The sequence below is a fragment of the Colias eurytheme genome, chromosome 9, assembly GCF_061535395.1.
Source record: "Colias eurytheme isolate Ceu_HAF_F1 chromosome 9, ilColEury1 Martin Lab GWU primary, whole genome shotgun sequence".
Taxonomy (NCBI): domain Eukaryota; kingdom Metazoa; phylum Arthropoda; class Insecta; order Lepidoptera; family Pieridae; genus Colias; species Colias eurytheme.
Genome location: NC_142988.1, coordinates 8361471 through 8380695, shown reverse-complemented (window position 1 = coordinate 8380695; position 19225 = coordinate 8361471). Strand labels below are relative to the sequence as shown.

The 19225-nt window shown below is 33.7% G+C and overlaps 3 protein-coding genes across 6 annotated transcripts in view; 2 read left to right on the top strand and 1 right to left on the bottom strand.

The window, feature by feature from the left end:
* The window catches only part of inaE (inactivation no afterpotential E), a 54160-nt gene extending 50574 nt beyond the window's left edge, over window positions 1-3586 (top strand). For 3 of the 4 annotated variants that reach the window (XM_090105079.1, XM_090105080.1, XM_090105081.1), the window contains exons 10-14: window positions 704-796; window positions 1269-1423; window positions 2013-2165; window positions 2728-2840; window positions 3207-3586. In XM_090105079.1, the coding sequence (XP_089961205.1) occupies window positions 704-796; window positions 1269-1423; window positions 2013-2165; window positions 2728-2840; window positions 3207-3381 (689 nt within the window). In that variant the 3' untranslated portion in view covers window positions 3382-3586. The remainder of the gene's footprint in view (window positions 1-703; window positions 797-1268; window positions 1424-2012; window positions 2166-2727; window positions 2841-3206) is intronic. The other variant, XM_090105082.1, reaches the window with a different exon arrangement.
* A 2431-nt stretch (window positions 3587-6017) lies between these two features.
* Window positions 6018-16806, bottom strand: LOC149905970 (spatacsin). Its single transcript, XM_090105257.1, has 15 exons — window positions 16683-16806; window positions 16327-16518; window positions 15810-16224; window positions 13817-15690; window positions 13462-13632; window positions 13025-13216; window positions 12671-12953; window positions 11653-12585; window positions 10601-10758; window positions 10299-10460; window positions 9690-10226; window positions 8772-8969; window positions 7400-7920; window positions 6800-6946; window positions 6018-6339 (listed from the first exon to the last, which is right to left on the bottom strand). The coding sequence occupies exons 2-15, from the start codon at window positions 16501-16503 to the stop codon at window positions 6267-6269; spliced, it is 5841 nt and encodes a 1946-aa protein (XP_089961383.1). The 5' UTR covers window positions 16504-16518; window positions 16683-16806; the 3' UTR covers window positions 6018-6266.
* A 1046-nt stretch (window positions 16807-17852) lies between these two features.
* Window positions 17853-18765, top strand: IFT20 (intraflagellar transport 20). The gene is made up of 3 exons (XM_090105084.1): window positions 17853-18097; window positions 18206-18360; window positions 18649-18765. The coding sequence occupies exons 1-3, from the start codon at window positions 17974-17976 to the stop codon at window positions 18763-18765; spliced, it is 396 nt and encodes a 131-aa protein (XP_089961210.1). The 5' UTR covers window positions 17853-17973.
* Window positions 18766-19225: the final 460 nt, after the last annotated feature.

Below are 19225 nucleotides of genomic sequence, written 5' to 3'. Positions count from 1 at the left end.
CAGCATATCCCATTGCGGAAATTCTTCCACAAGTTGTAATTATACTAATAAAGGAATAATATTTCATCGGTAAATATTTCTTTTTTAAATAATGCCGGTTTTCCTTAAAATTATAGAATATTTACAAGTATTACGAGTGTCACCATAGTAATCGAAATAACAATGAATGACACAGTCTACCATTCTTATTATCACGTTTAACACAAATTTCAACCTTATTTCTATGACTTTATGTTCAAAGTTATATCTATTGAAAATTGACAACTTCTGTTGTAGAAAAGCCGAATTTTTTCGTATTGGAACAAAAAGAAACGTCTCATATACTTAGGGATGTTATTCTAAAATAAACCGTAAATTCGTGCGTTAGGATACATATTAAAAAGCTTAATTTAATCTTTAAGTTAGTTTTCACTAAAATCAAGCTGTCCAATAAAAGGCATAGTTTACTTGTGTGTACTGTTTAGCTATCTGTTTAAATGTGTTGATTTTGGCGACAGCGGTTTTCATATGAATTATGACATTATAGCACTTTTATGTGTCTTGTTATTTAGATTTCTATGGCTTGCATAAATTAAGGTTGGGACTAGGAATGTTATCCCAACATTTTTTAAATATATATTTTAAAATTCGAAACCGATATTAATCCATATTTATTTGTTTGTTTATTAAAACATAACTAACATTAAATATATATTTTTAACAGGTCACAGTCTCGGAGCTGGAGTCGCAGTATTAGTAGCATTAAAATTAAGACCACGCTATCCTCATTTGAAAGTGTTCGCGTTTTCTACACCCGGTAAGTTTCAAATATCATTTATTTTCATTCCAACTTTTTACATAAAAATGATATTATTGTAACGTAACTTTGTTATAATGATCATAACTTTTTTCTTACCGACTTTGCATAAATAATTTTAAACATTATGCATCTTACTAAGTGATTAATATGCAACGCTCTAAAATAAAGCCAATATTAGCATAATTATTAATTACTATACGTGTATAGTTAGTTAGTTATGCGTACTTTGCTTTCTCGCAAACTAAAATTCTATAGCATTTCTGTATCAGTGTATTCATAAAAATTAAAAACATAAAACGATACATTTGAACAATTCCATATTCATTTCAAAACACACTATAAAAATCTTTCAATGACACATCTCATAAAAATGTCAGAAGCTTTTTGCGAAAAAAAAATAATAATCGTAGCTTTTCTCTAAACATTTCTCGGCGTACGTGACACGGTTGTAAAAGTGTTGTATTTTTAGCCGGGCTCATTAGCCGTGAGGCGGCGCGCTACACCGAGAGCTTCGTGCTGACGGTGGGCGTCGGGGACGACCTGGTGATGCGGCTCAGCGTGCACAGCATAGAGAACTTGCGCACCAAAGTTATACAGACTATACACGCCACTAAACTGCCCAAGGTGAGTTATATGTGCGAAAAATAGGCGCATTAGCGCGAAAATGTTTTTTTCTTAATTTATTTTTAAAACAATTGAATCAATTCGAATTGTCTCTTTTCTTTTAAAGGAGAGGAAATAAAAATAAAAATTGTTTGAAGTAAATTAAAGTTTTGGTGTCGCAGTTTCGATCCATCTAATGATTTATTACTGTTATTGAGACACCGTAAAATTTATCATCTTGTACGGTGTGTCCAATCGTATAAAATTGATTGAGGAATGTTACATTATTGATGTTGTTTATAACATTGAATTACGTACGACGACGACACATAAACACTTGATAGTTTTTATAAGTAAAAAAGTTTCCGAGAATAAGCGTTACTAAATCTATATTTTTAATGTTCATTGAGATAATAAAAAAAAAAAAAATAAATTTCACACTGACATAATTTTAAATATATCTTTTGAGCGGGTTACCTTTTTTCGGCCTGGAGGAGACCATTACTAGACTGGGATACGGTCATCTTATCATATTATGAACTAAAAAGGTTCCTTCCTGACAAGTTGTATTAAAGAGTAATAAATCATAAAGAAACCTACTTGATTACAGTATCGGATAATGCTGAACGGTTTCGGCTACGCGCTGTTCGGCGTGCCGGCCCGCGACCTCGAGTCCACGTGGCGGCGGCCGGAGGAGCTTGAAGCCAACCACTCGGACGACTCCGACGCGCTGCTGCTGCAGGGCGTCTCCACCGTGAGTGCTGTCAGTGAACCATTTGTATTACAGCCGCTGTGTCGCTGCGTGTCTAATCGTTTGTGTTTGTGTGCTGTGGTGCAGGTATGTGTGCTATGTTCTGCTTTTGTGTAAATGTCGCACGTGCAGGTAAATCATATGGTCACAATTTCTTTCATTAACTGTTTTTAATTTTGTTTGTTTTAAATCATAAGATCACAATTTGGTTAATATCTTTTACTGTTTTTATTGTTGTGTATATCATCTGTAATACATTGAGATAATATTATGTACTACGTCTGTAATACGCATTTTAAGGATCACGGGGGTTACCATGATGCCATGAAGCATATTATTTTCAGAGTAGGGGAGATTCTAGAGGACCTATGTAGCTCTGTCATTTTTCCACACTGGAATAAATACTGCTTTAATACATCATAGTAACCCCTGGGTATCCTATTTACAATTTCATAATCACCTATGTATTATTTTGTAACATTTTGTGTTTTGTTCATGGCTTTACATGTTATTTTTTACTTTATTTTATTAAGTTTGACTAACATTATTAATCTTTAATATTGTAAAATTCTAGGAAGCCGCACTTGTATCCCGTAATGTGTTTGCGCGACGATTTTCCACAGCGAGGTTATTTACGGCCGGCAGAATATTGCACATTGTTCGACGCAAGCGCATGGGTATTGAAAAGTGAGTTTTACTCATATAGTTATTAGTAATAATCAAATTTTAACATATTAAATTACGCTTTAATAAAATATGCTGTTACAAAATGACTAACCTCTAAATTTGCCTTTTCTTTTTACGCTTACCTAGTCCTGAAACAGAAGAAGAAAGGTATTTATGATTTTAAAACTAAAATAAGCATAATATTTTGGTTGTTATTAAATTATTGTGTATGTGTGTATCACTAGTATCTTCAAGTTCAGGTCAGCTAAGAATCTATAAGATGAACAGGCTTAAATTTTAATCCAGTATAACTATACTAAATTCTTAAATATAAAATTCCTGTAGTATATCCTTCCTAAAATTGATATTAATTTTAAACGTTTACAGAAAAGTGCGCATCCAAGAGCCGACATACGAAATGCGATGGGCGTGTCCCGAGGACTTCATGGAGTTGCAAGTGATGCCTCGCATGTTACTGGACCACCTCCCAGAAAACGTTCATCGCACCATCGAAACTATTGTGACGGAAAAACATCACTACCGGGTCACACAAGTAGTATAGACTAATAGACCATTTATTTGTACCTACGTTTGCTCTTTAGGCAATTTTTGATGTCTATATCCAATCGGGAGTAATTCCAAATATGACCAATCTTTCTACTCTTATATACTCACAATTAGAACAACTCTTGGGCACACTGGGACATTACAGATGTATGGAAAATAGAATTCTCATCTACATAATATGTAGTATTTTTCTCCGTGCAAAATCTATGTCTGTGCTTACGTGTCTCATAAATAGCAGAATAATTATTAATTAGATATTTGATGGGTACGAAAGAACAATTATGTACATTATTTTATTTTTGTAAATACCAATATGTTTGTACTGTTTATTTGTAAATATTTTCCTAAATATTCTTTATCGTACATTAAAGGTTAGGATTAAGTGTAATGTGAGAAGACTGTGATGATGATTAATTATGAAATTTTACTATCAAAGCTGGAGGGGGTTGTTATAGAAGCAAGTGTATATAGATACAAAATTAGTTTTAAGTATAATCGTGACAATGACCGGTGCAAGATGTGTTTTGATATGTTTAGCTTAGTCGAACGCAAAATTATATATTTTTATTAGAAGATAATAAGGTCAGCTTATGATGGAGTTGTGAACTCACAAAATTTATTTGCTCAAATTCGAAAATTCTTTATGAAACGTAAAATTGTCTATAGTTTGTTTCAACGGTTCAGATTAAGAGCCTGATAAGCACCACCATACGATAGTTAAGGATTTTTTTAACTATCTCTAGATGACTTCTTATCCGTTTATTTATGTAAAAAAGCGTAAATTAGATATTTTGTCTCCGGTAGTGAAATTTTAACAAAACTTATCTAAAATCGCTATGATGGTGTTATATTAGGTCTGAATGCCGTTTCACACATGCATGATACATTTAAATTGTTTTTTCCTTTTAAATATATTACATCAATTTTCAACGCATTAGATCAAGTTAAATGATTTCACTGTCAAAATTCACTTTACAACAGCTTTGTTTAATCGACTTATTTAAAAATTCTCAGGGCCATTATGTGGTTGCAGAATTTGTCGAACAAATTATGTACATACTTATCAAACAACCTTATATAATATACGTATATATAGGTAGAATCCAACCGCAAATCCACAATTTTGCGAATATCATACATGTGTGAAATGGCATTAGGCTCGCTACCGTAAGTACAATAACTAGTTTTGTAAGAACATTGTTACCGGTGTCAATTAATAAATACAAATTACTTTAGTTTCCTAGAAACGGTGTTACTTTAGATGCTTCAAACTTAAAACTATTAAAGTAAGCATATCGTAGCCTCATTATATTGTTATTGTAATTGTATTTTGTAGATGGAAAGTAGATGAGTAGACGATATTTTAATACTTTTCTTCAAATAAAATGAAGATTATTTCATAGACTCAATATAAATCAATTCTGCACTTAATACGTTACTATTTCTTGTTAAAACGATGCAACATCTTGCCCGTAATGTACAGAAGTTTTTTTACTTGTTCGAGTGAATACTCTAAAAGCATTTTATCTCACATTCCAAGTTAATATTATTGGTATTTTGTAGTTATTTATGATCTTGTATGTACTTATGTTTAAAATCAAGAATATATGAATCAAGGATACGAAAATATTTTTTATTGTAAAAATGGGGAAAAGCGTGGAACTGAAATCGTCTTACAAAGGCCTTTTTAATTTATCTAATCGAAGATTCCATGCAATAAGGCAATTTTATTTCAAAGATTGTTATAGCTGTTCATTCTCCGTTTCTATTTTTTAAATTGAAATAAAGTTGATCAATTATAACCAACATATTATGGTGAACAAAATTGGAAGCTCGCATTTTTAAGTTTAAATTAATGAACGGGATGAAAATATTTTTTAAAAAACATGGTCTATTGTAAGACGCTGAAAATTCCACGATGTATATTTCCTAAGGCAAGGCCCAAACTTTTGATGGACTGTATGTTTGTTTCCTTTTTTGTGTACCGTGAATCGTCAATTTCTTAGAAGTTTAATTAACACTCTGTTCCTACATTCATTTTATGTCCGATGTGATAAATGATCATGACGATTTTATATTGTTTTTATTTGTATTACACGTATGTAACTTTTTGTAATTTGTTATTATATTTTTGTTGACACGTTTTTGTTTTATGAATTATAGAAAAAGACAACACGCTTGGCCTCAATCAAATGTTAAAATTAAAGATTAACTTGGATGCGTAGGGAGTGAGGATGAATCTCAATATTTTTAATATATAAACATATTAATATATTCTATCCAGTATTTTGTAAATAATATACATTTCTACTTTTGTCCATTCACATCTACTATTTGTTACTTAACTGTTGTAAATTCGAGTATTAGAAGGACGATGGTTCTTTTCACTTGTACCCTAAATTAGGGCTTTTTATTCTCTCACTGTATGTTTTAGAATATTGCCAATATATTGTGTTGGGTTTGTGTTAATTTATAATAAATATATTTTAAGTAATTCTCGTTTCATTTTGTTTTAAAGTGTTCTATCTATATAATCATACTGTAATATAGATGCAAATTATCTAAATTTATATTCATACACTAGACCAAAAACTTATATTTACTTGGTGTCATAAATCAAGTGTTCATATGTATCATGATATAGTTTATTAAAATTTCCTTAATACATACAATCCATAAATCTATAAAAATATTTGTCTTTATCAGTCGATTCATAATCATATCACAGTACTTACCATATTTCAAAAAAGCGATTTACATTTTCAATAATTTTTGGCATTAATACATAATAATTAATATAAAATAAAATAACAACGATATATGCGTAAATGGTATGAGAATTACAATGAGATCGATGATCTATCGAGTTTTTAGTAAATATCATCTGAGCAGACTCCGTAGCTCCGTCATAGCTGCTTGCGATACGGGAGTCTTCTTCGTTTCCGTTTTATACCTGAACAAACAGACAAAAATATTAATTTAGAATTAAAAATGACTCTAAACAATCACTTCAAGACAATACAGATACACCGTATATGTCGTAAACTTAATCTATACTAATATTATAAAGCTGAAGAGTTTGTTTGTTTGTTTGTTTGAACGCGCTAATCTCAAGAACTACTGGTCCGATTTGTGAAAATTCTTTCGGCGTTGGATAACCTATTTATCGAGGAAGGCTATAGACCATTCATCACGCTAAGACCAATAGAAGCGGAGCCACGCGGGTGAAACCGCGGAGCGCAGCTAGTAAAAAATATATGAAGCAGAAGAAGACTCAAATAGTCTATATATCGTTTATGCTTCTTTGGTACTCAACACTTCTTCGAAATAATGAAGTATGTACCTTCAACCTAATTTAAAAAATCAAAACTCAATCTATATAACTGTTTAAAATTTTATTTACAATAACTTACCTATTAACAAAATCATGAGCCACATCAGGTCGATAGGCCGCCATATCTCTCAAATACGCCTGATCATTGCCTAACGTTCTTCTATAGGCCAATTCCCGCCATGTCTCCCCTCCACTACCCGCTAGTAACACTAGACCTTCCATGAAACTGAAAAATAGGTACCAAAATGTTTATTTTGTTTTAAAATGTATTAAAACACCAAAAAACTTATTGAGTTGACTTACACCTAAAAGTAAGTTGATTTTTTATAGTTTAAAATGATACTAATATTTCCATATTGCACAATAAAGCATTGTTTGTAACAATTTTCATTAGCGATTTACTTTTCTAGGGTAAATTTGTAACTACAGAATTATTTACTCCGTTTTTCATATTACATAGGTAATTCATTTAATTCATCCCTTATCGATATAATCCTACTAATATTATAAATGCGAAAGTTTGTGAGTATGTATGGACCGATTACAATGAAATTTGGCACATAAGGGTTACTTGAATTAACACATTGCATAGGTTTTATCCCGTAAATCCCACAGGAACGGGAACTAAAGGAACGGAAAAGATAGATATAATGTATAATGAGTAATGACATACACTCACCTCAAATATTCGCTGACCAACGTGTACATCTGTTCATTTGTTCTCTTCAAAATGAGTCGAGTAGGTGAGGCGTTCATGAGCGAGATCTGCAAGGCAATTTTTTGAGCCAGTGTTGCCATCTCCCCCGCACTGCCAGTACACCCCCCTTGTAAGTATAACTCTGCCGCATCACTACAATGGTTTAACGCAGTCTCCAACAATGTCTTCGTAGGAACATTATCATGTATTTGCGGCCAAACCGGCTGTGCTGACTTCTTAGACGATGCCTTAGAAGCGTCAGTGGCCATCTTCTCCAAATCGTCGATCAAATCCAACGCCTGCTTCCGCTTAACATTAGCCGCTTCTGCGTACATGTTGAAATGTAACGCCACCATGATGTAGGTGTCCGTGTCTCCCGGACAGTGGGTTTTGAGGAAATCGAGGAGGCCATGCTTGAATTCGGCGATTTTATCTTGCTTCTGACCGAGCATGTAATCGAATTGTCCTAAGAGATATTCGAACTGGTGGTTTTCGCGTAGAGCCTGGAAGAAACAATTTTATTGCATATTAATTACTTATTAAAACACTACCCTTCCTTATTTTCTGTTACCAGCTACATAATTATTGCTAAACATGTTTTAAATAAACCACTCACCTCTGCTCAAAATAAAAATAGCCATGTCTGAAATATGTAATAAAAAAATCGATTTTTCACTTCTTCCATTACCTACTAAAACAAATTCAAACGAAACAAGAGCGCCTTCACATTTGGGCAACTTATTAGTCCGGGAGCTGCGTGACAGTTACGCGACTGTGGAAGTGTAAAAATGTCGATTCAAAAGCACCTGCAGTATGTACGCGCGCTCGGTGCCATTACCTACTAGAAAAAAATTGGTTATCTGTAAAGTCGGTTTATTGACGATAGTTGAACGTGACAACGTCCGATTGTGCTTCTTTGTCACTCGTTCCGTGCTCTCGCTCACACTTCAAGCCTTACATGGAACGCCTCAGATGAGTCAGAGCGAGGTAACGCCGCATGAGTCATGTTTTTTCGTGCGTGCAGCCGGCTTTATCGAATTATAAGACGTTGTCACGTCAAAAATTCACATCAATACCTAATACTTAAAAAGAACTAGAACAACGGTTTATATAAACATTAGCTTTCCACCCGCAGCTTCGCCCGCGCAGTCAAAGAAAAACCCGCATAGTTCCCGTTCCCGTGGGATTTCCGGGATAAAACCTATCCTATGTGTTATTCTGATGTATAAGCTATATTGTGGTAAAGTTTCATTCAAATCCATTCAGTAGTTTTTACGTGAAAGAGTAACAAACATCCATACATCCATACTTACAAACTTTCGCATTTATAATATTAGTGTGGATTAAAAAGCACCTGCAGTATATACGCGCACTCCGTGTACCGCGCGAGGCCGGTGAGCAGGCGCACCATGAGGCGCCACGAGCGCGCGGCGAGCAGGCGGCCGGCGAGCGCCTGCGCCGACCGCAGCGCCACCGCCACGCCCTCCGTGTCGCATGCGCACGAGAAACACTCGTGTGCTAGTACGAGCAGCTCTATGGAATTCGTGTTCACCTGCACCGGGGAATTGACGTTATTGTCAAGTTCAAATTCATTTATTAATTGCTCGAACACGTACATTAGATGTTTTGTATTACAAAGTATTGCGTAACAGTGTTCGCCATCTGAACTGGCATGCAATCGTCTCGATTATAAAATCTATTGATTGAGTGGGAAGTGGACTGCTGATACGGACTGTCTTCATGAAACTTAAGTAAAATTTTATCAAGCAAAACAATTAATTATTAATCGTAATTGACATTGTAATATTTACACATGTACAATATATTTACTAGGACATTTTTTTTTATTTAACAAAAACTCAAGGCATTGTATAATAATCCCGTTGAATATACCCGCACCCGCGATCGATTTCCTCCTGTGCACCTGCTCGCGGTGCGCAGCGAATGAAAACAAAAAATGAATGAATGTTTGCAAATAATATGTATTCCCGAAAGTACTACGTATTAAACGAAATGGCGACTATGATTATGACTTATGGCTGTGGCGTCTAAAAGCTCCGCGCACACATCCAAGCGCTTCATTCATACGTTTTTTCGAGAGTGCGCGAAGTACGGCATGCTAATAAGTTTAAAAGTTGTAAAGTACAAAGTGTACATTTGTGTATCATTTTTCTGAATTTGATCAAAATCTTATGATGAAGTTTGTGTTATGTGTACATGTAAAATATGCCACAATGATTCTTTGAACTTTTAAACTAGGAGAGTGACTTACCTGTTTTGATGACAATTTAGCTCCTTTAGTAATTTTCCTTATGCTCGATTTGACTTCGTAGCGAATGTGGACGTTGCTTTTAGATATCACATCGAATAGATTTCTCCTAGAATCTTTCGTCATCTTATTTCCTGCTGTATAGACAGTTGATACCGAAAACATGGACTCAGTTTCAGCCGACATCAATGTTCCTTCTTCGGTTAATATGGATTCAATTTCATCACCATCTAGATTTTGATACTCTTCATCGATTAAAGTTTCTACGTCGAGGCAACTATCATCAAAAACGTTCTCAGGAATTTTTATAGAATTGCTGGCTTTGTAAATTTTTTGAAAAGCTATTAAATGATCTAGAATAAGCCTTCCAATGTGACTGCATGCGTCGGGCCGCATATTTAGAAACATTTCAATGTCTGAATCGAGAACATAACCCCAAAGTGTGTATTGGAAATGTTCCTTTTGCCGAAATGTGGATGTTTTTACCAAATGTGGCGATATAATAGCTGATACCATTTCTCTGCACAAATAGTCAGCAATCTGAAAAGATAAAGCCATTTTAATACGAAGCAAATATGACTTAAAAATGAAATATGAAATACGTTATAGTACCTGTTTCGTGGGCACATTGAATGTCCTAAATACAAGATTGGCCAAAGTCATTCGTGATTTTCCACTAACCAAGCTTATAAAATCTAGCGCACGATTTTGATATTTCAATACGGACATATAATCCCAGCCAATTTGCAGAGCTATTCTGAAGTAATTTGCAACCTGAAATAATTATTTGGGGATTTGAAAATTGCAATCAAACTGCTGTGTTCATAAGTAAAGGTTGGAACACCAAAGAGCCATATACAATTTTTTTTTCAATAATGTACGGATAACACAGATTTCTACAATGAGAAACGAACCTGCTTTGCAACAGCGAGACCGCTTCTAACAGCCAGAGCATCTAAAGCTGACAACCGATCCGCCTCTTGCCGCACAGCAAATTGCGGCACACCGTCGCCATCTTGTCTCTCTTGTATCACCACTAGCTCTTCGAAACTTGCGTCTGACGTTTCAGATACTAGAAAAAAAATCATCATCTTTTTAGTATTTGGATAAGTATGGAAAGAAATCTATACTTATAATAAATCTGTAGAGAGGCCAATTCTGTACATGAAATATATTTAAAAAAAAACTATGAAGGGGTGATAAGGGATCGCTACTGATGCCAAAAATGCAATCAGTAAAATTTTTGTCTGTCTGTCTGTCTGTCTGTCTGTCTGTCTGTCTGTATATTCGTTATAGAAACAAAAACTACACGACGGATTTTAACCAAATTTGGCACAATTATTCTTCATACTCCTGGGCAGGTTATAGTAAAAGAATCATGTAAATCGGTGTAGAAACACCAAAGTTATACATAAAATACGCTGTAAGTCATCGCGCGTGAATTACAGAATCATGCCATAAGGATTATTTTTGTGTATCAGTTGCCGCGTTCGACGCGCTTCGCGGCGGGAGCTATAAAAAGGCGGCGGGTCCGCACCCGTTTCGCGTTGTCACGGCATCACGTGTGAACGGCTGAACCGATTTCGATAATTCTTTTCTATTATATTCCTTGAAGTACGAGGATGGTTCTTATGTAGAGAAAACGTAAATATGTACCACGGGCGAAGCCGGGGCGGACCGCTAGTATCAGAATATAATGGTAATTATGTAAAGTGCAAGTCGCGGTACGCATATGTTATTGTCAATAATAACGTATTCGTCACTCGTTTTATGTATTCTGCACTCATTACTCATGCTATGTAAATATTTAATATATCTGTTTGCACACATGTTTTTGCCGAGATTAACTAACTATTATAGAACTGAATCAGTTTGTCAAAGATAATTTATGATATTGAATATTAGTCTTTATTTAGATTTAATTGACTTCGAAATGAAAATAAACTGATGAATCGGTTATACTTACGTGACAATTTGTTTTGTAATGTTGGCGACGAAATAATCAAACGTAGCTCTTGTGGCAACTCATACGGCGAGCACGTCCCTTCCGCTAATTTGAGACATGTTCTCATTATTTGCACTGGACAGGCAGTTCTACACAAATATTCATCAGATATCTTGAATAATTTTGATAAACGAAAAGCCTCCACAATGAGTCTCATTTCCAATAGCTTGTTAATAGTTTTTCGCCAAATATCAATTTCTTCGTCGTCTAAAATTACAACCTTTTCAATATTGCCCACGTCTGATTCCACTTCAATTTCATGTAGCGTCAATGAAAATGGTTGTTCAGAAGTCACTACTCCAAACTTATGAGATTCGATTGCATTCTTTTGTAAGCTTAAGGCAAAATTCAGAGTACTTTCATAGTTGTCTAAGAATATTTGGTCTTGATTTTCGCATTTAAAATATGCCTCCCACATTCCATGCTCGGTGCGCTCTCTATCACCACCGTATTCGTGGTTTTCATCAAACCAACTCATCACAATTCTGTGCGCATAAAACTTTTGCTTTACCTCTGATATGTTATAGACAAGGTTATTGAGGAATTCAGTAGCTTGTTTACAAGTTACGCCTGACTCTTTGAGAACACCGCTGCATTCAGCAATAAATTTTACCAGGTCCTCATCACTTAAAGGACTTTCTCTGTCTACATCATCTAGGAATTCGGAGGTCTTTCGACGCCATTCTGTGATAACTATGTCGTCTATGGGTAAACCAGCTAATTTCGCTATTTTGAAGGCTACATCGTAGTTACAATTATTTTTGTACATATCAATACATTCAGACACATATTTGTCGGATTCGTCTTCTACCATTTTAGATATGTTTATTATGTTAGATGTTTCCATAGATATTTTCATAATTTCATACATGTTCGAAAAATTAGGACATGGGCCTAAAATTATAATAAAACGATTAAAAACTTCAATACGCAATATAAAAACTAACAATAAAATATAACAATTTTCCACAATACCTACCTATAAATGATTTGCCGAACTCAGTCTCGGCTAAACATTTCAAAAATTCCTTTTGATGAAAAGCACTATCAAAGTTGTTGCTAAGGGCGGTCTTTACTAGCTCAACAGATATCTTTTGTAACGCTTTGGTTGACAGATCCCACGGCGAACCATTGGTATCTGAACTGTATTTCCTTTGACATTGCTGTAGGAAACTATTTAAATACTTGTTTGTTTCATTATCAAAAATTCGCAATCTAATGCATCGATATAGAAATAGGGCCAACAAAGCTAGTAAGTTATCCTGCAAAAAAAGTTATTATTTATGAAAAAGTGGCGATAAAATATATCATTAAATAAAAGGATTAATCATACCGTCATAAATATGAGCGTAGATTCGTACAAAGTGGTAATGTATCCCTCAATAAGACAGACTTTCGCGAGTCTCAGAAACATTTGAGCTGGAGGCTTTCCAGTTATTTCAGATTGCAGTTCTTGACGATTGCACGTAGTTAATTCTATGGATGCAAGAATCCAATGCGCCCATAGAACATCAACTGCATTTGGCTGTAAGATTTATCAACGTTTTAAAATAAAAATACCTAAAAAATAAAAATATTCGGTCTTGATTTTTCATGTCAGCATAAATCTTTAATTTGGACCAAAAAAAGATAAATTCTGTATTTCCAAATTTCTGTCTCAGATATAGTAGCGATTTAAGCCGCTATTTAGCACTTAAAATGTTTATTTTAAACTGGTATATTGATTTTTTTTAATTCACTTTTTTCCATGACACTTTATACCCAACTTACCTCATAACAGCTAGCGATGAGTACCAACAGGGGCTCTCTATACAAATCAGCAGCTCTTAACAAAGCGGCCGGCGGATCCTCTGGCCCGTGACATGCCGCGGCCACCTCCCATAGCTCTCGCCCCATGAAGGAATCCGATGGGAACTCGAATACCATGCTTTGAGTTGGGCTCTAGAAATTCATTTTATATTTTTGAATATATGTATATTGCTCAAAAGACAAATGGAAAAACATGAATCAGCCTAATTTTTGAATGCAATATAGACAGGCTATAACAGAGAATACAAATAAACTTGTGTCAAAATATTGTAAATATTAATACAATACGATTTCTCTAAGCGAATCAAATACTTACACAATCAACTGAATTCATTCTCATTAATCTTCTTTGTCCGTTGCTTGGAACATACTTGTGTTCCTTCTCCTCTTCCACAGTTTTATGCAACATTATATGCTTCAGATGTTCAGCGTACGATTTCTTCTCGAACTCTTGCGATAGTTGTAGCATTTGGTTAAGTGGATATCTAAATACATCGCCGAAAAGCAAAAAGTTAAACCAAGAATTCTCTTTTATAAATTCACGTAATTGCATTTCCGGTAATGGTAAATTATGTAACACTGCAAACTTCACCATGATTTGTGACTCAAAGAGTACCACTGACATGTCATGTCGTCCTGTGGATTGCTTCAACTCCCTCGTTTTAATAAGTGTTATTTCCTCCAAATATTTCAGTATTGTTTTAGCAGTATTGTCATGGCTCTGAATCAACTTTGCCATGAAATCGCCAACTTGCTTATTAGCTTCTAATTCGGTTAGTTTTTTGTGAGAAACAAGATATTCTCTTATCATATTTGCAGCTGAAATATGGACTCTACATCTCGTTGGATTACAGCCGATCATGGCTACGAAAGATATAGCACATGCTGTCATTGCTGAATCAAAACAGTTTTGTAAAGCCAGAGCATGCGCTTCGCAACAAGCACTCTTTATGTTCTTGTCCTGAAGACGATTATGTGTTAAATATTGTTGGGAGACAAACGCCTGACTTGCGTTACAGGGACGATATTGCTTTAAATAATACATGTGATTCAATTTTGCGTCATATCCATATTTTTTCATGAGCTTTTCATTCGCAAAATCGGGCATATCAATTGAACGTTGCGATAGGGATTTCAGCTCACTAATATCTACATCATGTGACAATAGACTACCCAAACTACGTCTATCAGATTTATCAGTAGCTATGTGGTTTATGTTTAAATTCATTAATTGAAATTCAAATATCTTCGAAATGTCTAGACCGCGGTAGCCAGAGAGCAATTGATACACATTAACATCTCTACACTCATATGTATTACTTGAATCACAATATTTATTATAAACATTATACATGTGTGGAAGTTTTTTTCTGTACCCTTTATTGGGAAGTTTAAAATCTTTGAACTCCAAGTAATCTTCTTTCAAAAATATATCAAACAAATTTGCAGAATCTTCCAATAAAATCATACCAATGAATAACTGCGGATTTGCAGATATATAATTATCAATATCATTTTTAGCAATTTGTTGACAAGTTTTATATACAGGGACAACATGACTTTGTCTATCAGATGTCTGTTCTATGCTTTTAAATAATAACCAGAGTTCAATACAATCTTTCGCTTCCACGTCTACATTTGATAAATCTATGTTCAGCATGTGACTATCAATGCAAATTGTAAGAGCCTTGTAAAGTTTATTTTTTACAAAATATTTTGCAAGCTCCAAATAAAAATCGTGGATCGACAAAGTCGCACAAGATTCGGCCAATACATCATCAATCATTTTCAAGTTTTGTGTCCGTGACAATCTCTCAATAATTTGAAATAAGTTTTTTCTTTCTTCTTCAATAACAATCCCATAAGAAGATAATGTATCATATACGCACATTTTAGTGTAAGGAAAACTATTGCTTTTTGTGACAAATTGTATCATATCATCTGTTATAGGCCATGTACGAAATATTTGATCCAATTTGTCTAAAAGTTTAATGTCAAAGCCTTTGGTATCTATATTTAGAAGTTTCCTCATAAAGTTCTCATTATTAAAGAAATTATATCTAGCATTCATATCTCTGACTACTTCTGAGAGCTGAACATTAATCCAACGCACCAGTATCATTGCTTTATTATTTTCCACTAAATAAACCCAGGCATGAGTGGGTGATGTAAATTCTAAGAGAGAAAATTCTGAAAGAGAAATTTTTCATGAGTATTATATTTTAAGTAGTTTTCAATCCCACTCTCTGTAAGAAATTTTATGAATCTAATTAACATAATTACTAAATATTTTATAAGCACATACATACCAAATTTTTCAAAGAAGAGACTTGTAGCAATTTTGCTTTTCCACTCACTAGGATACTTTTCAATTTTTTCAATTGTCAACGCTTTTATTTCACTCTCATTAACAAAGACCCTATCAGAGCAACTACCAAATACTTTGTTCTGTTTAAATGTGCCATCAACTTCAAATGATTTCTCCAGATATCTAAGTAGATTCCAATGACTTAGAAAGTTTTCCCAGCGGCCAATGTTTTCATTTTTCATATCTTTAGAGATTTTTTGCAAGTTCTCAACTAGGAAATCTCTGTATTCAATTTGTGTTGCTGCCTGTGCGAGGGTCATTAGATGATCTTCAGGATTTATCTCAACTTTGTTAAGAATATGAAGCACTTTATGGATTTGCTTCCGTAACAACAATTGGACTGTCCATGCTTTAACCTGTTGTTATGGGAAATATTTAAAATGAACCAAGAATAATTATATGAATCATTAGATTACAAAGTTGTGATTAAACAATTTAAAACAATAATAAAACCATACCTCTGCTATAAACCAATCGTTAGCTATTGATTCGCTCCAAGCATTCTTGTGCATTAAATATTTTACGGCCAAGCCTATATGAGTCCCCTTTGCAGCTGCTTCGCGAACAACATCTCTTGTGGCCTTTTGTTCCCAAGAGTTCCATATAATCTTTTCATTTTGTGTTAGACCTTCCATTATTTTGCTTTATATCTAAATATGTGAAATATGTGATATGTGATAACAACCAACAAACATAGAATTCATCAAATTATAGTAAATTATGAATATGTATTCTCAATTCACAAAAACAAAAACATGACTTTCTTCTTTGCTAGTAGGTAAATAACTCTAAGGGATATAATGTTATTACTTACTTCAAGGAAAATTACATGGTATTCTATAAAATACGGTCTTATTTTTGCAACACTACGAAAGTTAAACGTAAAATCGAGGCGTAGGTAATAGGTATATATTTTCTATTTTACTATTTTTGTAAACCACAGTTGTAAACTGAACTTGACAATTTGTCAACATTCAATATTGACAATGACAAAACAGGCTGTCCGCTGTAATGACAAGATGCTGTCAAAATATATGAAACAAACACCGGAAGTAAGATTGAAATATGAAAACATTTTTTTATATATGGCAAGAACAGTAGGTAATTTGAATTTCAAAGTGATTTAAATATCGACTGAGGAATTTCTTCGTAAATAAAAAACGAACGACAAAAAAGACGTCGTGTTGTGTTATAACCACAACAAATAGTTACTGCCTTCTTTACTTGAATGTGATTAACGTCCAGTAAAAATATGATATGGAGTACCTCTTTTGGGTTCAATCTATTAAAAATAACATCCTACTTTGCCATATCTATATATGGGTAAGGGCGTATACAGAAAGAAAGCTTGAAACTTATAAGCGCTTATCGGCGCTTGTCATGTTCATATATTTTCCTGTCAGTGCTGTCAACCCGCGCAGGAAAATATACGTAGAAAATATATGAACCTGACAAGCGCCGATAAGCGCTTATAAGTTTCAAGCTTTCTTTCTGAATACGCCCTAAGATAGTAGGATCATAATATAATGATCCTATTAACTTACCTTCTACAAAAGATTATAAACCTGAGTTTGTAAAACGTTCACGCGAAAACCACTAAAAGAATTACTCTCGAGTTTGTCGCAGTAGTATAATATTTTTTAAATAGCCAGTTTATTTTATTCGTTTGATTCCACAATTTCCTAATTTATCTACTGATTAAATTGGAATATTTTCCATCCATTATAGACTCAACAGCAAACAATTCCACAGCTAATTAAAATTAAACAGTTGCATTCAGAATGCGAATATTTTTCAGCAGCTAAGAATAATTTTATACAATATACGCTCGATACAGGGCTACTCTAGATTTGAATGACTTCTTTTCAAGTGTATATAGGTACCTAAATATAGCTTTAGCCGTTAGCGTGGATATATTAGATATGCAATTGGCTCCTTAGAAGTCTGGCATGGAAAATCTGTTAAGTTTCCATAAAATCGATATTTCCATATTTCCTAACAGCTGTTGCTAAGCAACACATTATAAATATTGGATAAGCATTTTGCAAGTAGCGACATAAACATAAGTTTTTCGTTTTATTGGGATTGTATTTAAAACATTCAGAATGGCTGATGAATTAGAAAAAGCTCATTTATTTTACGATGATATCAATAAAATCAGAATCCTAGATAACACGGTTCGAAAGGATACTGAAGATCTAAAAACAAACTGTAAAGTTTATGAAACCAGTAAGTAGGCTTCCTAATAGAAAAATGTTCTAGGTCAAGCTTCTGCTCAACAAAATTAAGCTTTAGTTGTGCAAAAACTTACTATTATACATTTGTATAATTTTTCAGAAGTTCAAGATTTCAGTAATATCATTAATTCTCTCTTTGAAACAATGAGAGTTTTAGGAGAAAATGTAGAGAAACAAAAAATTGCGGCTATTGGTTCAATAAATCTACTCAAATCTGTTACAAAGGAAAGGGAAAGCGAACAAGCTAAATTACAGGTAAAAATGAATGTCCACGTAACCTTTCCCATCTCTGTCTCTGTAGAGTATTATAAGAGTGGGTATACACTAGATGACTAAAACGTAAACTCAAGCATTTATATGTACCTTTTATAATATGTTGCTGCAAATAAAGCACGAGGCATACATAATATGCCGAGAATTCGGGATAAGAATTTTTTGGGTTAGTAACCTAATTAGTTTTAAAATTATTTAAGTAGTATTATCACAGTATTACAATAATATTGTAATACTGTGGTATTATTTTAACATTTCATTATTTTACAGGCAGATATAAATTATAAAACAACAGTATTGGAGCAGTTGGACAATGAATATGATTCCCTACAAATACTCGAAGCTACGCAAACCGAGACAATTGAATATCTTACGCAATTGAGATAATGTAATTATAAAATAAGAATATTCAAGAAACATTATACATAGTAGTAAAATGTTACTTATTTCTAATTTATGTTAATACACAGATCATATCTTATTATTATTATTTACTAGCGGTCCGCCCCGGCTTCGCCCGTGGTACATATTTACGTTTTCTCTACGTAAAAACCATCCTCGTACTTCAAGGAATATAATAAAAAAAGAATTATCGAAATCGGTTCAGCCGTTCTCGAGTTATGCGCTTACCAACACATTTTGCGATTCATTTTTATATATAAGAAGATTACTTTTTAATTACTGATCTTACCAAAACGACGACCTTTCTTGCCATAAAAATAACTTAATATTAAAAATTCAAATGTAGGGACACTGGTATCGTAGAAGTAATGAATAATACACAAATTATGCAGTCTGTAAAAATGTATATTTTTTCAATGATACACACATGAAATGAAATAAATTT